Source organism: Engraulis encrasicolus, chromosome 18 (assembly GCF_034702125.1).
Source record: "Engraulis encrasicolus isolate BLACKSEA-1 chromosome 18, IST_EnEncr_1.0, whole genome shotgun sequence".
NCBI lineage: Eukaryota > Metazoa > Chordata > Actinopteri > Clupeiformes > Engraulidae > Engraulis > Engraulis encrasicolus.
This window is the reverse complement of record NC_085874.1, coordinates 19,348,692-19,371,357: the sequence shown is the minus strand read 5'-3', so window position 1 is coordinate 19,371,357 and position 22,666 is coordinate 19,348,692. Positions and strand designations below refer to the sequence as shown.

General features: G+C 43.9%; 1 protein-coding gene across 3 annotated transcripts in view; it reads left to right on the top strand.

The window, feature by feature from the left end:
• The first annotated feature begins 9,738 nt into the window (after positions 1–9,738).
• Positions 9,739–22,666, top strand: part of LOC134469135 (inverted formin-2-like) — a 47,864-nt gene continuing 34,936 nt past the window's right edge. For 2 of the 3 annotated variants that reach the window (XM_063223204.1, XM_063223205.1), the window contains exons 1-4: positions 9,739–10,113; positions 15,561–15,729; positions 17,131–17,392; positions 20,016–20,131. In XM_063223204.1, the coding sequence (XP_063079274.1) occupies positions 15,583–15,729; positions 17,131–17,392; positions 20,016–20,131 (525 nt within the window). In that variant the 5' untranslated portion in view covers positions 9,739–10,113; positions 15,561–15,582. Of the gene's footprint in view, positions 10,114–15,560; positions 15,730–15,813; positions 15,828–17,130; positions 17,393–20,015; positions 20,132–22,666 lie in introns of those variants that run through there. The other variant, XM_063223206.1, reaches the window with a different exon arrangement.

Genomic DNA, 22,666 nt, shown 5'->3' with positions numbered 1-22,666 from the left:
GTGAACTCCATCAGATGTCACCACCGTCAGGTTTTCTGACAAAAAAACCTCCAAATGCACCTCAGTGGTGGCTAGAGTATCATTTTGGATCACAATTATTACTAACATGCCTAGTAATGTTTTATTAACCAGCACAATTTAGTAAAATATGGAACAACATGATGAGCAGAACAAAATCTGACGGTGGTGACATCTGACGGTGTGAGACAAAAAAACACTCTTTTAAATATTATGCATTGTTTGTTCACATTAGCAATTTCATTTTCACTCTGTTTCTTGGGTGCTTCATACCTTTTCTGAAAAAAAATATATTTATTAACATTAATGTAATACAATACTATTAAAACCCCCGACGGTGTTGACAGTTTATGGTTGGGACAGTACCAGTGTCCAAACAAATTAACAAATTGAGGACAAAATAATAAACTTACAGGAGCTTCAGTGATGGTGAAGTAGGCAGTAGAGCTAAAGGTTTGAAAAGGGGTCCTCAGTAATGAAAATTACCTTGTTCATACCTGATTTTATTGTCTTTTAGAAAAAATCTGACGGTGGTGACCAATATGCTGGACACATTTTGAGCAATCAGTAAATAATAGTAAATATTGTTTTACATCCACTATGTGCACATCTGTAGAACCACTTTAATATTGTCTTCCACATCATGGTGATATTGTTCAATTCTGTTAGTGATTTTTGTATTTTAAGTCAATTGAAATGATGATGCCAGTCCTTGGGACAGGCGTTTTTACAGGGAGTGGACAGGTTTATAGCCATGAAAAGTAATAAAATTACACTTAAATATTTCAAACAACTGTGTATTCGTGTGACAGACCCCTTGGCCATTACCTGGGTTCATTTTGTTTGTGAAAATTTAGTTGATTTTCAACAGAATTAATATTTTACTGCAGGGACATGTTTTTGCCAAACTTTCAAGAATCAGTGACCAACAAGTTTAGTCTCCAGGTCCAGGGTGAGGTCATCCCACCAATCGAGGGTAACCCGGTAAAATGCCTGGGAAAGTGGTTTAATGCGTCACTAACGGATGGTGCCAACGTAGCTGAGGCGGTGAAGCAGACTGAAGAGTGGCTGAAGAAGATTGACAAATCTTTACTCCCGGGCAAGTTTAAGACCTGGCTGTACCAACATGGCCTCTTGCCCAGGCTCCTTTGTACTCACAGTCTACGAGTTTCCCATGACCACCATTGAGCTCATTGAGAGGAGAACCAACAAGCACCTGCGGAGGTGGCTGGGCATTCCCCCAAGCTTCTCATCAGTGGGACTTTACATCAGGTCCGGTCAACTGCAACTCCCACTGTCGCCAGTAGTTGAGGAGTACAAGGTGGCGAAATGCAGAGTTGTCCTAAGTCTGAGGGACTCCAACGATGACCTCATCAGTCAAGCTGGCATGACAACCAGGTCTGGACGCAAGTGGGCTGCCAACGTAGCGGTGGATCAGGCAGTCAGCTCCTTGAAGTTGCGGGATATAGTGGGCAACCAGTGCATCCACCGACAAGGCCTTGGCTCTGCACAATTCCAAACCTGGGGAGGTGCAAGCACAAGAACCAGGAGAGGCATGGTGCAAACGGAAGTGAGGAGCAGAGAGGAGGAGAAGCGAGTAGCAAGAGCAGAGCAGCAAGGTTCCCAGGGGGCCTGGACAAAATGGGACTTGCCCAGGTTCAAAGTCACATGGAGGGAGCTGTGGCGCCTGAAGCCCAACCGCATCTCCTTCCTCTTACGGTCTGTTTATGACACCCTCCCCTCCCCAGTACATCTGCACACATGGGGTCTAAGAGAGGATCCGCTTTGTAAGCTGTGCGGCAAGAGGGGGACCTTGGCCCATATACTGTCTGGGTGCAAAACATCCTTAACCCAGGGGCGGTGTAGATGGCGCCACAACAAAGTGCTCCTCTCACTGGCCGACACCATAGAGCGGGAGAGGGTCAAGAAGAGACCAGCCAACACAACCGCACAGAGAGCCATCACCTTTGTCAAGGAGGGAACTGGACCTTCACAGACCACCAAAAGGAAAAGAACCAGCATTCTCCAGGCAGCAAGTTCCTGGGAGATGAGGGTGGATGTGGGGAGGAGACTGCAGTTCCCTGAGGTGGTGCAAACTTCCCTCCGCCCAGACATAGTGCTGTGGTCATCCAAGGACCAGAAGATCATCCTGGTTGAATTGACAGTACCATGGGAGGAGGGGTGCGAGGAGGCCCATGAAAGGAAGGCTGCAAAATACCAACAGCTGGCCCAAGACTGCCGAGACAGAGGCTGGCAGGCATGGGTCTTCCCCGTGGAGATAGGGTGCAGGGGCTTTCCAGCAAGGTCTGCGTGGAGTTTCCTGTCTGCCATAGGCATGGATGAGCACAGTAAGAAGCAGGCAGCTCGTCGGATGGGGGAGGAGGCGGAACGTGCCTCATGCTGGATTTGGAGTAAGAGAGAGGAGGAAAGCTGGAAGCTGTCCATTCACTATACGGTATATATCTCCACCCACCAGCAGACAAGCATGCAGAGACGGCTGTCCCTGCATCTGAGATGACTTCGAATGCATCTGTTGATGGACCAAACACTTGCAAACGCTCCTGGATCGCCAGAGTCTTTACCTGTTGCCTCCAAAGTCCAACTGAAGCCTGAACAAACCTCAAACTCCCCAAGGGGTTTCTACTCCACACACACACATACACACACACACACACACACACACACACACACACACACACACACACACACACACACACACACACACACACACACACACACACACACACACATAAAAAATAGTAAATATATACAAATAAAAAAACACTTTGTCTCTTGGTTCATGTTGTACAATGGTAGAAAATTTGTGATGACTACAGTTACAGTAATTGAGTAGAATGTTGAGTACACCATTTCGTGAATGCCTCAGTAGCCTAATTGAATTGAATTGCAAAAAATTTGTACAGAGTAATTGACACTCGCCACTCTCCATTTTCAAAGAGGTAATGGGCTATTTAAGAAGAGGGTGAAGGGTAGTGGTGCAGTACCTGTGCAGTTATCAGCAATATCAGCTATTGGATATGCTTTGTGGGCAGAGGAGGAAGAGAGAGAGAGAGAGAGAGAGAGAGAGAGAGAGAGAGAGAGAGAGAGAGAGAGAGAGAGAGAGAGAGAGAAAAGCCAAATCCCAAACACAAGGAACAGTTGCGCACAGCATGTCACATGGAAGACTGGACATGGACATGGACATGGACGACTCCGACAGCAGACACCATGTCCCCCATCACCATATGTCCCCCATCACCATATCGTCGGCTTGCTACCAAAACCGCCTAAGTCCGATTTTGGGTTTTTCGGAAAACAGGGAAAAACTAGGCGCCAAAGGGGGCGCCAAACATCAGTGGCAGTTCTAGGAAATCTGAGACCCTGGGCAAAGAGCAATTGTGAGTCCCCCCTAATAATTTTGGGCAAAGGAGATTTTTGCAGAACTTTACTCCCCTACCACATCTGCATCATCCTGTCATCCTGTCTGTGTCATTGGTCCACTACAAACAGATGTTAATTTATTTTCTTTATTTATTTTGAGTAAATCTGCAAGTCAAACATGAAATGGCTCCTAAGGAAAACAAAACACTTTAAAATAAATGATTTGATGCAGCACAGTAAGAACAATGCACTGCACATCATGTTGATAGTTGTACTATTCTTTTTTATTTTTATTCCAAACTTTAATCCTGGAAATGGCGAATGATTGAAATATTTTTGTAGACCTTGTAACAATTTAGCATGCTGGTAAATCTCATGTCTACCAACAGACTTTCACAGATTTCTTTTACTTTCTATAACTTTCAGTCACATTAGTGTTAAAAAAAAACATTATTTACATATTCCTCCAAAGTAAAACTATTCTAGTCCTTGTGTGAGAGCAATTGCCTCAAAGGTAATACATTCATTTCTCATATCAGGGCAGGACCAGATTGCAGTGCCACACAGGGGTGGATTTCTCGAATCCGACCAAAATTAGCCTTCGGACCAAGTAAGTCCGAACGAAGTGCGACACAACAACTAACCAACAACGACGATTTCTCGAAACCCTCAGACCAACGTGGTCCGATGTAGGTACGAAGTAAGTGCGATGAAATTCCAACCAAGTAAGTTCAGACGGACGATGAAGTTTTCGGAAATGCTCGGAGTGTCTCGCCTCAGCTCGGGTGCATTTGTCGCAAAGCAGTGACGCTGTACCACGCTGTAGCCTACCACACAGTGCCTGTCAAATTCAGGCTATACATCTATCAAAGTCCACAAATCTTTGTCAACACAATCATGTCCCCGACTTCACCCCTCTTCAACTGCAGTTACCAAATGCGACATTACAATCCACCATTTAGGCCTATTATTTTTTACTTAGGCCTAGGTTTTGCATATAGGCTAATGTTTAATATTGTACGCTATAGCCTACCACTACTATGGAAGCACGGTTGGTGGGTGAGTGGTTAGAATGTCGGAATTCCATACACGTTTGCCGTTTCCTTATCGGAGGCGTGAGTTCAAGCCTCGGTGAATATATAATAACCACCCATCACATCTTTTTTCCAGAACGGCAAGCGAAGTCATTCTCACGCTCAAAGGCAACGCAACACTTTCAACAGGTCATGGCCAGGCAGCTTGCAGTTAAATGCTGCTTGAAATGATAACTGAAATTACGCTTGAGAATTAATAAAACATATCAGAATGTTTATTTAATTTTCCAGTCTGCACGCAGTCTTTACGCGCAACGTAAGCGGGTGGAACTGCCATTATTGCCGTTGTACATAAAGACGAGCAGGAAGGGACCTATGGAAGGGCCCGTTAATGTCTGTAAACATGGCACATTCAAAGTCCTTCAACGTCGGAAAAGACCTGTTAACACAATCATATCCCCAAAATCCACCCCATTAAATGCAGTAACCAAATGTCGGTCTACACATCACCATCAATGAAGAGCAATGGGCGGTGAATGGTAAGCGCGAAGGCATTTTCAGTGTGACAAGATTTCGATTCCCTCAGTAAGATAGACCTAGTTCTACATTAAACGCAGGTGCCTATTCCTCTGCGCAACTGTTTATCCAACCTCTGTGTGTGTGCGTAAAGTGGCCGATCCACGCGTGCTGTTGGGCGCGCTTGTGGAGCTCTGGCATCGGAGAGTCTTTGCCTCGCAGCCACGCACGCAGTCACATTAAGGCCAAGTCAAATTGCTTTTCACCTGTATTTTACAAAAACACAAAACGATGGCCCAATTCACACAGATAGAGAAAGAATGACACGATGCGCTGTGTTGTTTTCTGATCCCCCTGACTGCACTGCACTTCGTGCGCCATGGGCCATGGCGCTATTTGGAGTGTGCTCACTGCTGAAACAACATTTGCTTTAACAGTAGCCTATTGGCCGGCTGCTTGTGACAGACTTGTATTACAATAGTAGAATTGAAATGAAAAGAAGAATATGAATACTATGACATAAGACCTTAACGCGAAGAAGTGTCCTATTCTTGTCATCACGCTCGCCTTTCCGAGTGCCTTTCCGAGTGCCTTTCCATTACGCACTATTTCAACATACTAGGGCAGTTGCATAATGTCCATTTTTGAACTTGTTGTAGCCTACGATGTAGTTTGGAGTTCTTGTGGACTAAGGCATAGCCTACAATGCAAGGAATAGGCCTACAAGAAGGATCACCGCACACTGGTGCCTTTTAAAAATAATAGTGAACAGCGCATTTCGCAATGGCAACTTATAGGCTACATGTATTTCCATGTAGCCTATGCTTGTTGGAGTTTAATCAAAATGTGCTATTGGCTTTGTTATGTGTGGAGATATGTGAGCAATTAAATAATCTGCATTCATGCGAGATGCTGCTTTTGGTGTGGGTTCAAATCCCGATGGTAATCAAACGGTTCTTTTTTTTGGCGCAGCTTTGATTGATCGGAGCTCGTGAAGCACGATAGTGGAACATATAATTTCCTACTATATTTGGACAATATTTTTGTCCCCTATTTGAATATTGTGTTGGTGGGGTTTTTTTCAGCCCTGTTCGTAACATGACTAGACATTTGGTGTAGTATGGGTCGGAGGCTTGTGCACTTGGTGGCAGTAATCGATCGATGTTGCTTGAACTCTGCCTGAACCCGCCCCAAACAACGAGCAAGAGTGACGTGCTTCCCAAAACAAAGGTGAACTAGCTAACCATGCTAGTCGTTCCAATTCCGACAGTAGTACCAAAGAGGCTTGAGACAAGAGGGCTTACTCACGTCATAACAGCGTAGTAGGAAATGATGGCGAGGGGAGTACGGAAATGTTATTCACTGTGGAACAGGTCATAGGACAGCGTGAATGTCTGTCAGCTGTCCTTAATTACCCCCAGCAATTACTGCTGACCAACAGCTGCCGTTACTTGGCCACAAATTACGGAGTACGAAAATGGCATCCATCGTGGATGGATGACCAATGACCATGCGCAAGGGAGTTAATTTTCCATCCACTCGTGTCCTCAGGCAACGCCCCCGTACTACACCGTGGCCAATGCATTCCCCGCCAAGAGATTGTTCTTTCTCTTGAGTTTCTTTGGTAGTACTAACGAACAGCCCCTACTTCGTTTTGCAGGAACACCTGCGTCGTTCACACCAACATCGGACGAACGACTAACTACATTACTTGTAAACATTGGTACTTTGTAAGTCCGAACGAAGTGTTCCAGAAACAGTTTTGTCGCAGCTGGGTCGTTAGTTGCTACATTAGTTAGCAACAAAGGTTTCGAGAACATTAGCCCTGAGTAAGCCATGCAGTGGCGTCCAATCTCCATGTTGAGGTCCCATCAGTCATGGAGGAGGATGAAGGGGTGGGGCACTTCTTTGGTCCTTGTACCTCCTCATGAACTGTCTCCTCCTTGTTTATCATCTTTGGTTAACTTCTGCTATTTTCCATGCTCATAGAACTGCCCCACCCTCCCAACCTTGCCTATGACCGAGGTAACCTGGTCATAGAACTGTGCCCCTCCCACTTCAACACCACGACCGTGGCATTCAGTATATGGTATAGAACCACTACTGGATACTTTACACATTGGAGTCGGTGATCCTGATGTGTATGCTATAATGTATTGCACTAGTGCCATCATCCCTACGTTGTTCAAAATCTTCATTATTAAACATCAAATATTTGTTAGACATACCACATTGTTATAAGATGATGCAATTTATGGCAGTCTTCTATAAACCTGATTAAACATCGTTTAAAACACATGATTGATAATTGCTCAATTCGTTTTAAGGCTACAACCATTAATTAATGTAAGGCTACAACCATTGTGTGGTAACAAGATTATCTCAGACAGATGTCTAAGGATGAAGTTTTGAAACATGGCCATTGTCTTTGAAGAGAGAGAGAGAGAGAGAGAGAGAGAGAGAGAGAGAGAGAGAGAGAGAGAGAGAGAGAGAGAGAGAGAGAGAGAGAAAAAACTCTTAACAGATGTAAATAAACTGCTTCTTGCATCAAAAATGGCTAAGTCAAGTTACCCAAGTCATTCACATTGGCAGAACAATTGTGCACAGGGCCCCAGGATGAATAGATAGAGCCCCCATGCCACCTGCAGGAGGGCCCTAGGCCAACAGGCAAATACCCTCCTTGTCCTCCCTAGCTACGTCCCCGGTCATTCATTTTATCATAGGCAGTGTGTGACTTTATACATACAGATTTTTGACTCTGGTGACTGTTGTGATTGATCAATGACCCTGGCAGAAAGGCAGGATGATGCAGCTGTGGTAGGGGAGTAAGTTTATGCAAAAATCTCATTTCGACCAAATTCGGACTTAGGCGGTTTTGGTAGCAAGCCGACGATATATAATAATGATTCGTCTCGTGATCTGACATTTTTCTTTGTAATTGAATTACAAAGAAAGTGTCAGATCATCACAAGAGTCATTATTATAGCCTAGGCAGTCATGGGTGAGCGGTTAGGGCGTCAGACTTGCATCCCAGAGGTTGCCGGTGTTCTGTCGAGATGTGTTGCCTCGTCGAGATGAGCGACCGGTCGCCCTATTCGATAGTGGTGTTCTATCGATTTGCGATGCCTCATCTAAATGAGGGACCTTGATTTTCCGCGGAAGGCGTTTCAATCATTCCACGTAGGACTGTTTAATAACCATTACTTTGTTTATTTCACGGATAGGGGTGTGCAATCGTTCAGTGCGGAGTTTAATAAGAGCGGCTGCTGACCACTAAAAAGCCGTGAGCCTCTCGTTTGAGCAAGTTAACAAACGTGCCATATGAAAGAGACTGAGTTGAGTTTGCGCAAATACTGGAGAAAGTGTTTGGGATCAGGGCCTGGCTACGGGTTGTTTAATGCAGCCATTTGCTGTTAGTTTGGTTTCAATGCGACGTGGGCTCGCAAGGCAACGCCATATGAAATGATGTGCTATGGGGATAAACACATTGACAGTAAATAGAATAAACAAGCGCGATTAGAGATTCCCAGATAGCAGATGCAGATAGCAGATAGAGGCTTTGTTTTGGCAGATGTCTGTCAATTTATGGGCAACACCTCTTTTAATGACCGGGATCATTTTCTAAACATCCCCACCAGTGCATTTTTTATTGTCATGTTCAGGCATTTAACAATGCAGTCGATTCAAATTCTTGAATGAAAAGGGTGGAGGGAGCATTTTGACAGCTTAATCAGAGGGGGCGATTTTTTTTTCCATTTTGCAATGAGAATGCCTCTCTACATAAATAGTAGGCCTATTTTCTGATCGATGTTACAATGTTCGAGGCTGCGTGTGTGAGCGATTACGGTTAGGCAACAAAGTAGCAAATGTTCGAGGCCACGCTATTTCGCAGATTTTCCAAACTGAGAATATGTAGGCCTAGTAGGCTATGCCTGATATAATTACGGGTAGGCTACAAAAAGCGTTGCTGGGTTGGAGAACCAAGTTAAGTCTGAGTCACTACACAGGTGTAGGGCCTATGATCTGCTGGATGATCCACGCTATTTCATACAGGTTGAGTCACTAAAGTTAACTGTCTCAGGGGATCCTATCGTAAACTGCGGTCTCACAATTCGATGGGCAATCACCCGCGAAAAACGCCGCGAGGGTGTGCGCATGCGTGCGCCTGCTCAGTAGCAAAAAGAATCACATATCGACGGGTCGCTCATATCGACAGGACACCGGTTCAACTCCCGACCCGCCAGGATGGTGGGGGGAGTAATCAACCAGTGCTCTCCCCCATCCTCCTCCATGACTGAGGTACCCTGAGCATGGTACCGTCCCACCGCACTGCTCCCCATGGGGCTCCACTGAGGGCTGCCCCCTTGCACGGGTGAGGCATAAATGCAATTTCGTTGTGTGCAGTGTTCACTTGTGTGCTGTGTCACAATGACAATGGGAGTTGGAGTTTCCCAATGGGCTTTCACTTATTATACATTTTGTCACCTACATGTAGTGGTGGTACATTCTACAAAAATGCATGCAGCGCAATGCAAAGTGAGTATTCATTCAGAGATGCACAAGCTCTATAGCAAACTGCAGCTGCCTGCATCTTTCCCTCCCTGCAGTGCTGCCGGAAGTTGGTCGAAGTCTGGCAGGAAAATCGCGCAGGCATCACCATGCGAGTGCGTTCCCTTCCCCTGCAGCGGGGATTGACTTTGCTGGTGCGGTTGGGATTGTATCCAGAGTTGGAATGAATGTGTAGGCTAAATCAATTGGCCATGTACAGTGTACACACAGACACACAGAGCATACCCTACTGCATTTCTGATCATTTTTCCTCTGCGTAAAGTCTTAAAAGGTGGCGAGAACTGGAGACAGACAGGCTACATTGACCGTGTATAAAATCGCGATGTGTTCTATGCGCTTTACTTTTCTGTGGTTGGTGTTTCAGGAAGGGAGGAGACGGAGTAGTATGAAGTGATTCAAGCGTTTCGGTTTCGAGGGTGGAGCCATCCAGATGTTGTCATCCCGACTGCCCATTTGCCACCGCTTTAGCCCGTGGAGTAGATGGAAAAGTAGAAACCGCATCCACCGTCCTCCGTGAAGTGAAATCAACACACAACTCCGGGAAGAGGTCGGATCTACTCCATTGTTCATTTAAAAACCGTCAGACAACCTACAGGTAAAGAATCCTTTCTTTAGCTATTGGAAAATAAACGGCTTTATGAAATGGAGTTGTGGGGTGGTGTGGTGTGAACGATGACGAAATGGGCAAATCATCTTAAACTCAACTCTGATTGTAAGGCTATACATCAAGTAGCCTACCATTGACAAGAAGCTACACACTTTTGGTTGGAAATTCAAGTTTTGTAGGCTACTACGGCACTGATGTTATTCTCTTCAAGTCTTGATTCTACACCCGTGCCAGCAATAGCCTACTGCATCGCAAACATATGTTTCAATATTGGAACTAAGCTAGAAAGGTCAAACAGTGGTCCTCAATAATGACATTATGTGAAAAAACTTAAGACAAGACACAAGACCGTCTGTGAATGATCACTCATGCAGATCCTAGCCCATTAGTTGTTGTTGGCAACTTCTTCAACTAGACCCCCCTGCTTGTTTCTCAGCCAGTATTTTCCTCAGTTATAGACTACTGTCCTAACATCAACCAATTAAGCACACTTCAACTTGAACTTGTGCCCTGGGTTACTTCAAAACATAGCCAGTTGTTCTGTGGTGAAACATCACCATGAAGTTTGATAGATGTGCACAATGTATACAATATAGGGAAAATACAGTTCTTTGCATGATGTTGATGGTATTATACCAAGTGGATAACTTTGAATAAGCTGAGCCTCCAAGCCCGAATGCAGTTGTTTTTATTTACCTATATTGAATCCCAAGCAAGCATCCCAAGAATCTGTGTGACTTCATGACGGTGAGACTATACCTGAGGCTGAATCAGAAATTACATGACTTGACTGTGATGTGATAGAGAAGGAAAATCTGCACTCATGTCTTTCTAACCTGGGCATGGTGCATTAAACTTCTATTCTTCTGCATTAGCTGATGACTTGTACTTTCCTGAGTTTGGGTGTGCCTATGATTGAATTAAACAAGGGATCTTGCACTTTAACATTATAACTTTTACAACAGTATACCAGGCTATACCGTGAATGAGTGACCACTTCGGATATGACCTAACATAGTCAACAGGCTAGACCAGGCGGCACAAACTGACCTCAGTTTCCACATGTTTGGTCTATGTGCTTCCTGGAGACTATTGTTGTGTTGTGTTAGTCATTCCGTTATCCTGCTGACTGTAGAAGTCAGCAGGATGGAGTGATTATGTAACACATCAGCCCCACCACATGCATTCACTCAATCAGACATTATTATTGACACAATATACGTAGTATAAAATTCCTTAATAACCATGCACATCTTGGTCCTGCAGTATTTTTGACCTCACTCTAAAAATGAAGGTGCTAAAATGCTTCTTACAAACTGATATTGCAAAATTGACATGGCAATATCCCAATAAAGAATGTGTTGTGAAGACCATTTTCATTCTAAACTCAATTTTAGCAAATGTGTAGCTACTGCACTTTGCTTTTGTAGGGCAGTACAGTTCCTTTCACTTTAAATAGTTCATATATTTTGCATATTGATACATTGTGTAACTTTTTAAACCATACACTTTACCTGAACCCATAATGGGTCATGTGGTGCCTGTTGACATGACCTAGAATGGACCACTTAAATAGAAACTGTAGTTGTCTTAATGATGTTGGGTTGCGGAAACAACAATCTAGTCAGCAGGACTCCCAGAGTGTAGTCACACTGGCTGTCAGCACATACTGCAGAATCATTTGTCTCATGACTCTGTGCTACTGCTGGAGCTTTTGGTTTTTGTTTGCAAAAGGAGGTGTTACTGTCATTAGCAGCGGTCTTAAATAAATGGAAGAGTTAATGCTGTGTAACTGTGCCTGGTCTATTTGTTTACTTCAAGGACTAGTGTCTTTAAAAGCACTGTGTTTGATAGTGACTCCATTTGTCCTTACCTGCACTTGTGTGAAGCACTTTTTTTTTATTTTTGTCTGTCTGCGTCAGTACTACTTACCACAGTATTTGCATGTAACTAACATTATAGACAAAGATTTTCGCAACACATCTGTCTTCAGACTGTCTTCACATACAAAACTGCCTAAGCGGCATTACAGGCAGGGTCCAATTGGGATGAAGAACAACATAGCATGTGCCAAATACAGCAGACAGCGGATCATAATAGAAAAAAAACAAGGTGTGGTGCTGCTGTCAAATCCTCCTACGTAAACAGACAGACACTCCCCAGTCCTCTCTAGGACAAGAATGCATCTGTCCTGGTTTTGTAGTGACTATGACTTCTAACCTTTTTTTGTTGACAACCAACTCGAATGGAATGTCCCAGCGAGATAAGATAGTATAGTGGGCAGCTAGGAATTTTAGGAGGAAAAAAAAGAGGGCTGGCTGATTTAAGCTGTGAGGTATTTTGATGGTTTTATTTTGTGAAGTACTGAAGCTGTCCAAACTTGGTGGTTGGCCGGCCATTACTGTGCACACAGTTCGTTGGCACTGCTCGTTTTTTGGTGTTGCATGTTCACCTCATGTTTCCATGGTGATGTCTTGTGAGATTAGACAACCCACAAGCTATTCTGTAGGTGGTGTGTCATGGGAAAGCTATTTGAATTATTCTCAACCATGTGCGAAAAAGAAACCATTGCCCTATGTTCATTGTAGGAATGGTAAGCATGTGGAAATGTAGACATCTTGTTAGCCTTATGAGTGGCAAGCAAGGCATGTTTCGTAACTGGGCAGTTGGGAAAGACAGAAACAGTAAGCCCATACAAGTAGACACAGACTAGTCCATGCCTGACGTGTGTGTGTGTGTGTGTGTGTGTGTGTGTGTGTGTGTGTGTGTGTGTGTGTGTGTGTGTGTGTGTGTGTGTGTGTGTGTGTGTGTGTGTGCATGGGTAGTCATCCCTTCCATCCGTGAGGCTTGTTAGAGCATGGGTAGTCTTGTTCTTTTAAGGCCATGTTTTGGGGAAAAAAGTAATGGCAAGCCTCCAACTTAAACTGTGAGGTAAAATTTTCCAACTGAACTCGCAACACTTTCATTGCACCACTCTTATATGCAATGTATTTCTGAAATGTTCTGCTCATAAATATCCACAGATCCTCAGTAACCGGAGCTCTTTTAGTATTTAGTCCAGGTCTGTCAGCATGAAGTCACAATCATAAAGGTGTGATGTGACCTAGCAAATATCATCTTTTCTGGAACTGTGCAGCAGGTCAGAGTTTAGGTCAGAGGTTATCTGGCTGGTAATGGAGGGAAGAATTGACGTGGAGTGTGCAGCACAGATGGGATGAACAAATCACACACACACACACACACACACACACACACACACACACACACACACACACACACACACACACACACACACACACACACACACACACACCTGTGTACACACACACACACACACACACACACACACACACACACACCCCTGTGTACACACATGCGCAAACGCTTGCACACCTGTGCTGTGTTTGTAAAGTGTGTATGCAGGAAACTGTCTTCCCATTCTCCCAGGAGACCAGCGCTAATTAGAAGAGTCAATATGGCACCAGCGTGAGACCAGCTCACTGCCCTGCATAGGGGTTGGCACACAGTATCTAAAAGCTATCATATGACATGAGTCATTTGGATGCCACAGCCTTATGCCTTATGAGCATCACAATAAAAGCCTTTCATTGCCGTGGTCAGGAGGCTTTATGTGGCTATTTTAAAACACTGTGGCCCAAAGTTGTTGTGGAGATGAGATTCAGATAAAATCAGTTACAGGTTAAGCTTTTGTACACCTGCTTTATTGCCTTTTGTTTAATTTTTAATTTTACACACATAATCGTTTTATGATCAGGTGAACTGGAATTTAGGTTGCTTGGCTTCGTCGTGCATTACAGAAAGAAGCACAAAGAAGGCATTGATTGTGAGCGGTTTCTATGAAGTGAGATTGTGACAGTAAAGGTGTGTGTGTGTGTGTGTGTGCAATCGGTGAGTGTTCAATCAGTGTTATCACAGTGCCGGAGATTAGCTAGGGGTAGTGCTTGTGTATTACTTAGCTTGAGTAACACTGAGTCATGCACCTGGTGTTACTTTGCCTTGGGACTCAATCGCTTACTCATTCATATCTAAACACTATAATTACTTTGTTGCAGCATGCACAGAGCTGATGCCCCCATCCAGACCAGAGCGAGTCACAATTAGTCATGTACTGGGAGTGTCCCCCTTGGTGCACTGTGGTGATCTCTTGCTCAAGGACACCTCAGATGGATGGATGAGGGTGCAAAAGATCTTTAGTCATATATAATCTGACGCCACTAACATCATTCCTAATGGTGCGGTATTCAAACCTGTGAGCTTCCGATTGCTTGACCCACTCGCTGAACCATAAGGCCCAGAGTTGCCTCTAGTTTGTGCCAGTTGTTTTTTTTTAAATCACACATTTGACCTTCCCGTACTCATTCTTTTCCTCAGAACCTCTCTGGTTTCAGCACCCACCATTGTAATGGAACCTGCTAGGTTTTCATTTGAATGAAGTGGATCGTTCAGTTGTGGTCCTCTCTTCCGTCTCTCTTCTTCTCTTCTTGTTCTCCCACTGCTGCTGAGACTAGGAAGGTCAAGGCATATTTAGCTCTGTGCAAGAGTTTTCAATTTCCGTTAGATCGATGTGTCCTTATTAGCTTGAAATAGATTCTATTTGATCTCATCGTCGGCTGTCCTGAAGTGTTTGACTTTGACAATGACGATGAGCACAATGTCCTCAAGCGAGGAAGAGAATGTCATAGTTTATTTGAGAGAACTTATCACACACAGTATAAGTGTCACTTTCTTCAAATTGCGGTTTAATGCTGAACAATGAAAGGAGATGGAACTTGATGCCCGAAATTGAAGTTTCTGATGCCTCTGTGGTCATCTATAAAGTAGGTCATCTTGAAAGTGCTGAGTGCAGACCTCCAAAACTTAGCCTAATCAAAAGACATACCCCTTGTACATTGGCACACAATATTTGGTGAAAATCTGCCCAGATTTTTAAAGGCAGTCGCGCAAACAAGAGAATGCTGCAGACCTTTGAGAACCCCTGAATAATATCCAGTTGGACCAGTTAAGTGTTAGAACAATATGACCTTTTCAGCATAACCTCAGGTGGTGCAAGGTCTCCAGATTGTGCAAGTCTACCATGGCTGTTATGACAATATAATATAAATTTATATAATATATACGTAAATACCCAACAAAGTGCAGTCCCACAAGTTACAAATAATGTTCTGGCTTGGTGGTGAGTGAGTGTGGTGTGTTGATTGGTCTTCTTCATTATCTCATTCTCATTTTACTAGAGCAAGAATTGAGCCTTATGGTCTTTTTCTTGGTGCATACTTGGGTGCATTTTCAACCTAGGGAAAAACTGGTATGATTTATGCTCCTCCCTTCTATCTCCTCTTCATTAATCCTCTGTCTCCTCTTCTTCTCTACTCCTCCTCCTCCCCCCCCCCCCCTCCTCCTCCTCCTCTGTGCCACAGGGGTGTGCTACTGACCTCCACCATGTCTGGGAAGGGCAAGTGGGGCGCCCTGAAAGAGAAGGTGGCCATTGCCACGGGAACCAGTCCTGGTGGCCATGACGATCCTGACGCGCGACTGGAAGCCAATCTGGAAAACGCCGACCCGGAGCTGTGCATCAAACTACTGCAGGTGAGACAGACGGACATGCAGATAGACACATGGACAGACAGACTGACAGAGGCAGACAGACATTTAGACATACAGAGTTGTGCATCAAACTACTGCAGGTAAGAAAAACAAGCAGACATGCAGACAAAGAGACAGGCAGGCAGGCAGACAGACAGGGAGACAGATGGACAGATATTTATACATAGATAGCTGTGCATCAAACTGTTGCAGGTAAGCTAGATGGACAGACAGGAAGACCAAGAGGCATGCAGACAAGCAGGGCAACTTGCAGACTCAGAACCTTGTGCATCAAAGTACCGCATTTGAAAAAGACAGACAGACCAATAGGCAGGCAAACGTGGAGCATGGAGACCGAAACACAGACACCCAGACACATTGATGCACAGAAGACCAGCATGAACATCACCCAGAAAACAATTAAACGATTTCTGTAAATATATTGAGGCCGCTCAGAACCACTTCAATACCACAATCTGATCTGATGCTGTCGCTTTATAACAGTGTTTGTTTACCATATGTTAGAGTAACTAAACCCAACAGTACCTGAGGGTACTATTGGTGAACTATTGGGCCTGTTGCAATCAGATAGAAATAAATATTAATGTAGAGTAATAGTAGTAGTAGAATAGAGAAGAGTACTTTTATTAATCACGAAGGAATTTAAGGAGAACTTCTGCCAATTTCAATATGCTGTTGTATTGCTCACGCTGCCCTTGACTTGTCAGTACCTGGTGATGCTGCATTTTTTCGGCTCAGCCCTTTCAGAGATTTGAGCTATTCTAATGGGAGCAGACTTTGTTTACATTAAAAACCTTTTGACCATAGGCCTACTCCAAATATTATCCTAAAAGGTATCACTGTTTGCTAGTTGTCTGCTGATGTTGCATAACCTTTTGGATGTTATTGAGGATAAATCAAGATGACATATAGCACACACTTGAGTACAGCAATCAGCCTTACATCAGTTCATATACACCAAAATGCTCTCTCTCACTCACTCACTCACTCACTCACTCACTCACTCACTCACTCACTCACTCACTCACTCACTCACTCACTCACACACACACACACACACACACACACACACACACACACACACACACACACACACACACACACACACACACACACACACAAGGTATGGTGCTGGTAGTATGTTGCACACACAAAAAGCAGTACAAGTCCTGGGTGATTGTCCTGTCTTAAGAGTCTCCGAGTGCAGTTAAAAAAATGATTATGACTATATTTAGCATGCATAATAATTACCAAACCCTCCACCCCCAACGACAGGTACACTTCATAATGAACTACTCGGGGCAGCTGAGAGTGATTTAACAGTGATTAATGATCTAAATAATTATACTTACCATGTACAAACTCCACCCCTCCCAACGACAGGTGCCCTCCATGGTGAACTACTCGGGGCTGCGTCGACGGCTGGAGTCGAGCGACCGCACGTGGATGCTGCAGTTCCTGGAGCTGGGCGGCCTGGACCTGCTGATGGAGGCGGTGGAGCGGTTGTCGGGCCGCGGCTGTGCCCGCATCGCAGACGCCCTGCTGCAGCTCACCTGCGTGGGCTGCGTGCGCGCCATCATGAACTCCCACGCCGGGATCAACTTCATCGTGGAGGCCGAGGGATACGTCAGGACCCTCACGCAAGGTGTGTGTCTGCTGGGTATACATGGATTTCATCGTTTGTAAACAATCCCTGGCTGCGCGCCCCTGTCTACGCACTCTTCAACCTCTGATTGTTGGAAACTGCTGTTGGGTCAAAGACGTCCAAAAAGGAACTGTCATTCAGTGTAACGGATACCTTCTGCTGACTGTAACTGTAAAAAAACATGATTTTTAAATTGTTTCAAGTGAATGGATGACAGCCGAGGCTTTCATGAATTCACTGGAAAAAAATAAAATAAAAAGAGACATGTTTCTTACAGCTACAGTCAGCCGAAGGTATTTGTTACACTGAATGACAGTTCCTTTTTGGACGTCTTTGACCCTGTTACTCAGAAAATGTGCTCACGTGGTTGACTGCCTAGCATCTTGCCCCTTCTCACAACGAAAATGTTTGTAAACGAAAAACCTATGTATAGAGGGATACGCCAAGACAGACACTCAGCTAAGTGTGTGTGGCTGTGGAAATGGAAGAATAGGTCTGGAGGATGATGCTCACAAAGGTGTTTGTAGTATTAATAGTGGTACAGTTGTAGAGTAACTTTGTTGATTCCCAGAGGGAAATTAAAGGGACACTGTGTGAGATTTTTAGTTGTTTATTTCCAGAATTCATGCTGCCCATTCACTAATGTTAAATTTTTCATGAATACTTACCACCAGCATCAAATTCTAAGTATTCATTATGTCTGGAAAAATTGCACTTTTCATACATGAAAAGGGGGATCTTCTCCATGGTCCGCCATTTTGATTTTCCAAAAATAGCAATTTTTAACTGCCAAAACGACTGTACTTGGACCATACTAGAAAATATTTGTTGAACACTTGGTAAACTTTCATGTAAAGATCAAATTTGGCAATAGGCAGCCCAATTTCAATAAGCAGCATAGTTGCAGTACCTTTTTTGACCATTTCCTGCACAGTGTCCCTATAAGGTGTCAATAGCTTACATAAATACATGTCATTCCCGCATGAATATCTCAAGACACATGGACTGTATAAACAACAGGCATTAACACAGGTCAAAGTCAAGAGGGAAATGTTTAGTGTATGTGTTTGTGAAGAGATAGAGGTATTTGTCAGAATGTGATGCAAGGTGTGTGCATTTTCCTTTTGCCGGGGCTCTCAACACAGGGGATTTCACTAATTAGCTCATCGACATGGCAACATTGTGTGGCAACAGAGTGTGTTTATGGGTAGTACGAGAGAGGAATCTCGCCACTTTTTTCGGGTGGTACTGTCCACTAAGTGGAGCCATCCAGACAGCGCAGAGGAGCGCCAAGGAGCGCAGAGGCTGTTAAAATGAATGGGGTCCCATGGAGCTCAACCACGATGCTGCCATTGCTTTGGGAGAGAATTGGTATCATCGTTTCATTTTATTTTTCCAAAAGGCAGGATTGATTATCCTTTCAAACAGCACTTAATTTGAATGTTTAAACTCGCTGGATCTTTGTAAAATACGTCTTTATTGTCAGTATGACATCACGAGTGGCTTCACACACTGCGTTTGGATTGGTCGGCCGGCTGCATTGCTGTGATCACGACGGCCGTAAAGCAATTTTGTTAGCAAGATGCTAGCGGAGCCTGACTCATAAATGCCAAAGCTGTAGGAAATCAGAAGGACATAACTCCCAGGTTATTGTATATTTAATTGAATTCCACATTGGTTTCTCAGAACTTACAGTAATATTATCAAGTTTCAGCCGACAGCGAGCACAATTGTCAGTTATTAGCGCCAGCCTTATGACCTCTGCTGTCTCGACAGCGCTCCCTAGGTGAACTGCAGGCACGGGTTGGAGGGCGAGATTCAACACTGTATGTAAACCCACTGTGTGTCAATTAGGATCCGCTGGTTCATTGATAATTGGCTGGAGCAAAAATGTGGCAGGGGTTTTAATTGCATGCACCCGAGTTTTTCTTCTCCTGTTGTGTAGGTACTATACACGTAGGTGTGTATGGGTGCAGAGGGATAGATGAAGATGCTCACAGAAGGTGTGTGTGTGTGTGTGTGTGTGTGTGTGTGTGTGTGTGTGTGTGTGTGTGTGTGTGTGTGTGTGTGTGTGTGTGTGTGTGTGTGTGTGTGTGTGTGTGTGTGTGTGTGTGTGTGTGTGTGTGTGTGCGCGCGCGTGTGCGTGTGCGTGTGCGTGTCGTGTGCGTGTGCACGTGTAGTTGCTGCAGATGTGTGTACACTGCAAAGGGATGTATCAGGGAAATCATGCACCTGCAATGCCTGAGCCCTTTTTTAAAAAAGCTGCCCTCAGCCTATGAAAACCTAAATATCTCAGCTTCTGAAGCCCATAAAAATGTGCACTAAGTTGCATTTAGACGCTAAGACCCTCGTCTTTTATTAGAATGTATTCATTCATCTCAAACAAAAGATTTTTAATAAATTTGTCTCAAATCGCATGAGTCTGAATGTTGCGTAATGCAGCTCCAGGCGCCAGGGCCAATTTTGCACAACGCAACACCAGGCATGAATGGGTTAGTGGCATTTTAGCACTGTTAATGATAATAGCAACAACATCTAATGTAAACATTATATTATTCATACTATACTTTATTACTATACTTACTATATTTTTTACACATTTCTGTAATTTCCCCTTCCTCAGCTCTGGACACGTCCAACACTATGGTGAAGATGCAGGTGGCTGAGCTGCTGGCAGCTCTGATTATGTTCTCCCCCAAAGGCAGAGAGCTGGCCATGGACGCCCTGCAGAACTACAAGGTTGGTGACCCCCTAACTTGGTCAACTTAAGGAAGAAAAATCCGCACTCACAAACTGCGTCTCATTATTTATTTATATTACCACCATGTCCAAAAAGCAAACACGTTTCGGCTATCAAGCCTTCATCAGTGTGTGCAGTCCTTTGCCAAAACTTGACCCCTAACTTGGTCAGACATCACCATTTTATTATTACGTGCATAATAATATTATTACATTAAATTGCATTTGGCAGATGCTTTTTTTAACCAAAGCGACTTACAATCGTGGACATAGTCATAGCCGACATCACTATGCACATGGATTTTTATGGATTTTTATATATTATTTATTTACTGTAAATACATCTTTTATTTTGTGGGCATTTGTGGGTTGCTACTAAACACAATCTCACTATATCTATATAGTCACTATATCTATATAGTGACAATAAAAGCACTCTACTCTCTACTCTACTCTACTAGTAGAAACAAAGTGCATAGGAAATATACAAAACAATAAGTGCAGAGGGTAGGTAGAGTTCGTTTTTTGAAAGTACATTAACACAAGGTAAAGTAGAGTACACATACACATCAACTCAAGCATTAATGTAGTCACCATTCAACTATAATATTGCAGTACATGTTGCAGATATGCCTATCCAACTGGCCGGGGTTGCCCTGCACAACTACAAGCTTGGTTACCTCTAGTTTGGTCCAATCCAAGGCCTTGACACTGGCACTGGCACTGGCAGATGTGCTGCTATTGTTTATTTACCCCCTAGCTTTATTCCCCCCATTTTGCCCCAGATCCCTTCCTGAACAAATCAGTTGCGTTAAATTTGTACTAATTTGAAATGCTCGTCTGTCCTGTGCCTGGGGCCTATACTACAAAGCTGGGTCAGGATAAGTTAAGGTTAAGTTAAGAGGTAAATCTAATTCAAGATCTTTTCTTAAGAAAACGAGGACTCTATTAGATGATTTACCTCTTAACGTAACCTTAACTTATCCTGAACCAGCTTTGTAGTATAGGCCCCTAGTCTCAGTAAGGCGGGATGAAGCACAGGGCATTTGCAGTATTTTGATTTGTCCTCATCTCCTTAGCCACAACACTGTGACTGCACACAGGAAACAGACATAGGGGAGGAGCAACAGGGTGTGCCTGTCGAATATTTTCAGCAAGGAATGCCTTTGCTCAACTGGCAGGATATTGCACTGATGGGTTGAATTAAGTATTACCCCTCCCAACCCAAGGGGGAAAAAAACAGTGTGCGTACGCACACACACACACACACACACACACACACACACACACACACACACACACACACACACACACACACACACACACACACACACACACACACACACACACACACACACACACACACACACACACACACACACACACACGAGTGCACACACACACAAACCTCACACCTCTCAAGGTCAGTTAATCATGCTCCATGCTGTAAATGTATAATGCTCACTGAGCTGCTGCGAAACACACATAGTTGGAATTCCACTCGTACCCAACTAGGCCCATCTGACTTCAGGTGTTCTTGCTCATGCCAAAATGTCTCTGAGCTCTGGAACCAGATGGACTAGTAAAGCAGGTGATGGCAGGGAGGTACTGTATCACTGACCTGGGGGGATCTCTGATAAGGTCGCCATGGTACACACATACCTGACCTTTTTAAACTGCTAACGACTGTACACACACACACACACACACACACACACACACACACACACACACACACACACACACACACACACACACACACACACACACACACACACACACACACACACACACACACACACACACACACACACTCAGCAGTGTCCATCTTGCAGTCATAACAGACCCTGGGCTGAAATATTATAAATAACTAATACGTCATAGAGTACAGTGAATAAATCACAATTTTTTTGTTACTCACTCCTAGAATATGAAGACCCAGCAGTGCCTGTGTTCTTGTAGGCATAACAGACTGAGACATTTTAAATAAATACATAACATACCCAGCAGTCTCTGGCATTGTAGGCTTAATTATAACGTTACATTGCATTTGGCGGACACTTTTATCCAAAGTCATAACTGACCTGTAATTGAGGAGTTCTAAATAAATGATTGGTAATAAATGTTTGTGTTGCTCACTCCTATAATGTGAAGAGAGACAGCCGTATCTGTTCTTTTTCAGAGGTCAGACTAAATAAATGTAAAAGAAATGTTAATAAATGTTTGTATTGCTCGTGTCTAGAACGTGAAGAAGCAACAATATGTGTTCTTGTAGGGGTAACAGACTTCAGACTAAGATAAAAAATAAATGTTTGTGTTGCTGGTGTCTTGAGCGTGAAGAGAGCCAGCAGTACCAGTATAATAAATCCTGAATGTTTGTGTTGATTGGATGTAGACCGTTAAGTCTCTGTATCTGTTCTTATACCATTACCAGTATCTGTTCTTGTAGGCATAACAGACCTCAGACTAAGATTTAAAAAAAAACATGATAAATAAAGTAAATAACTCCTGAATGCTTGCCTTGCTCTCTCTCTC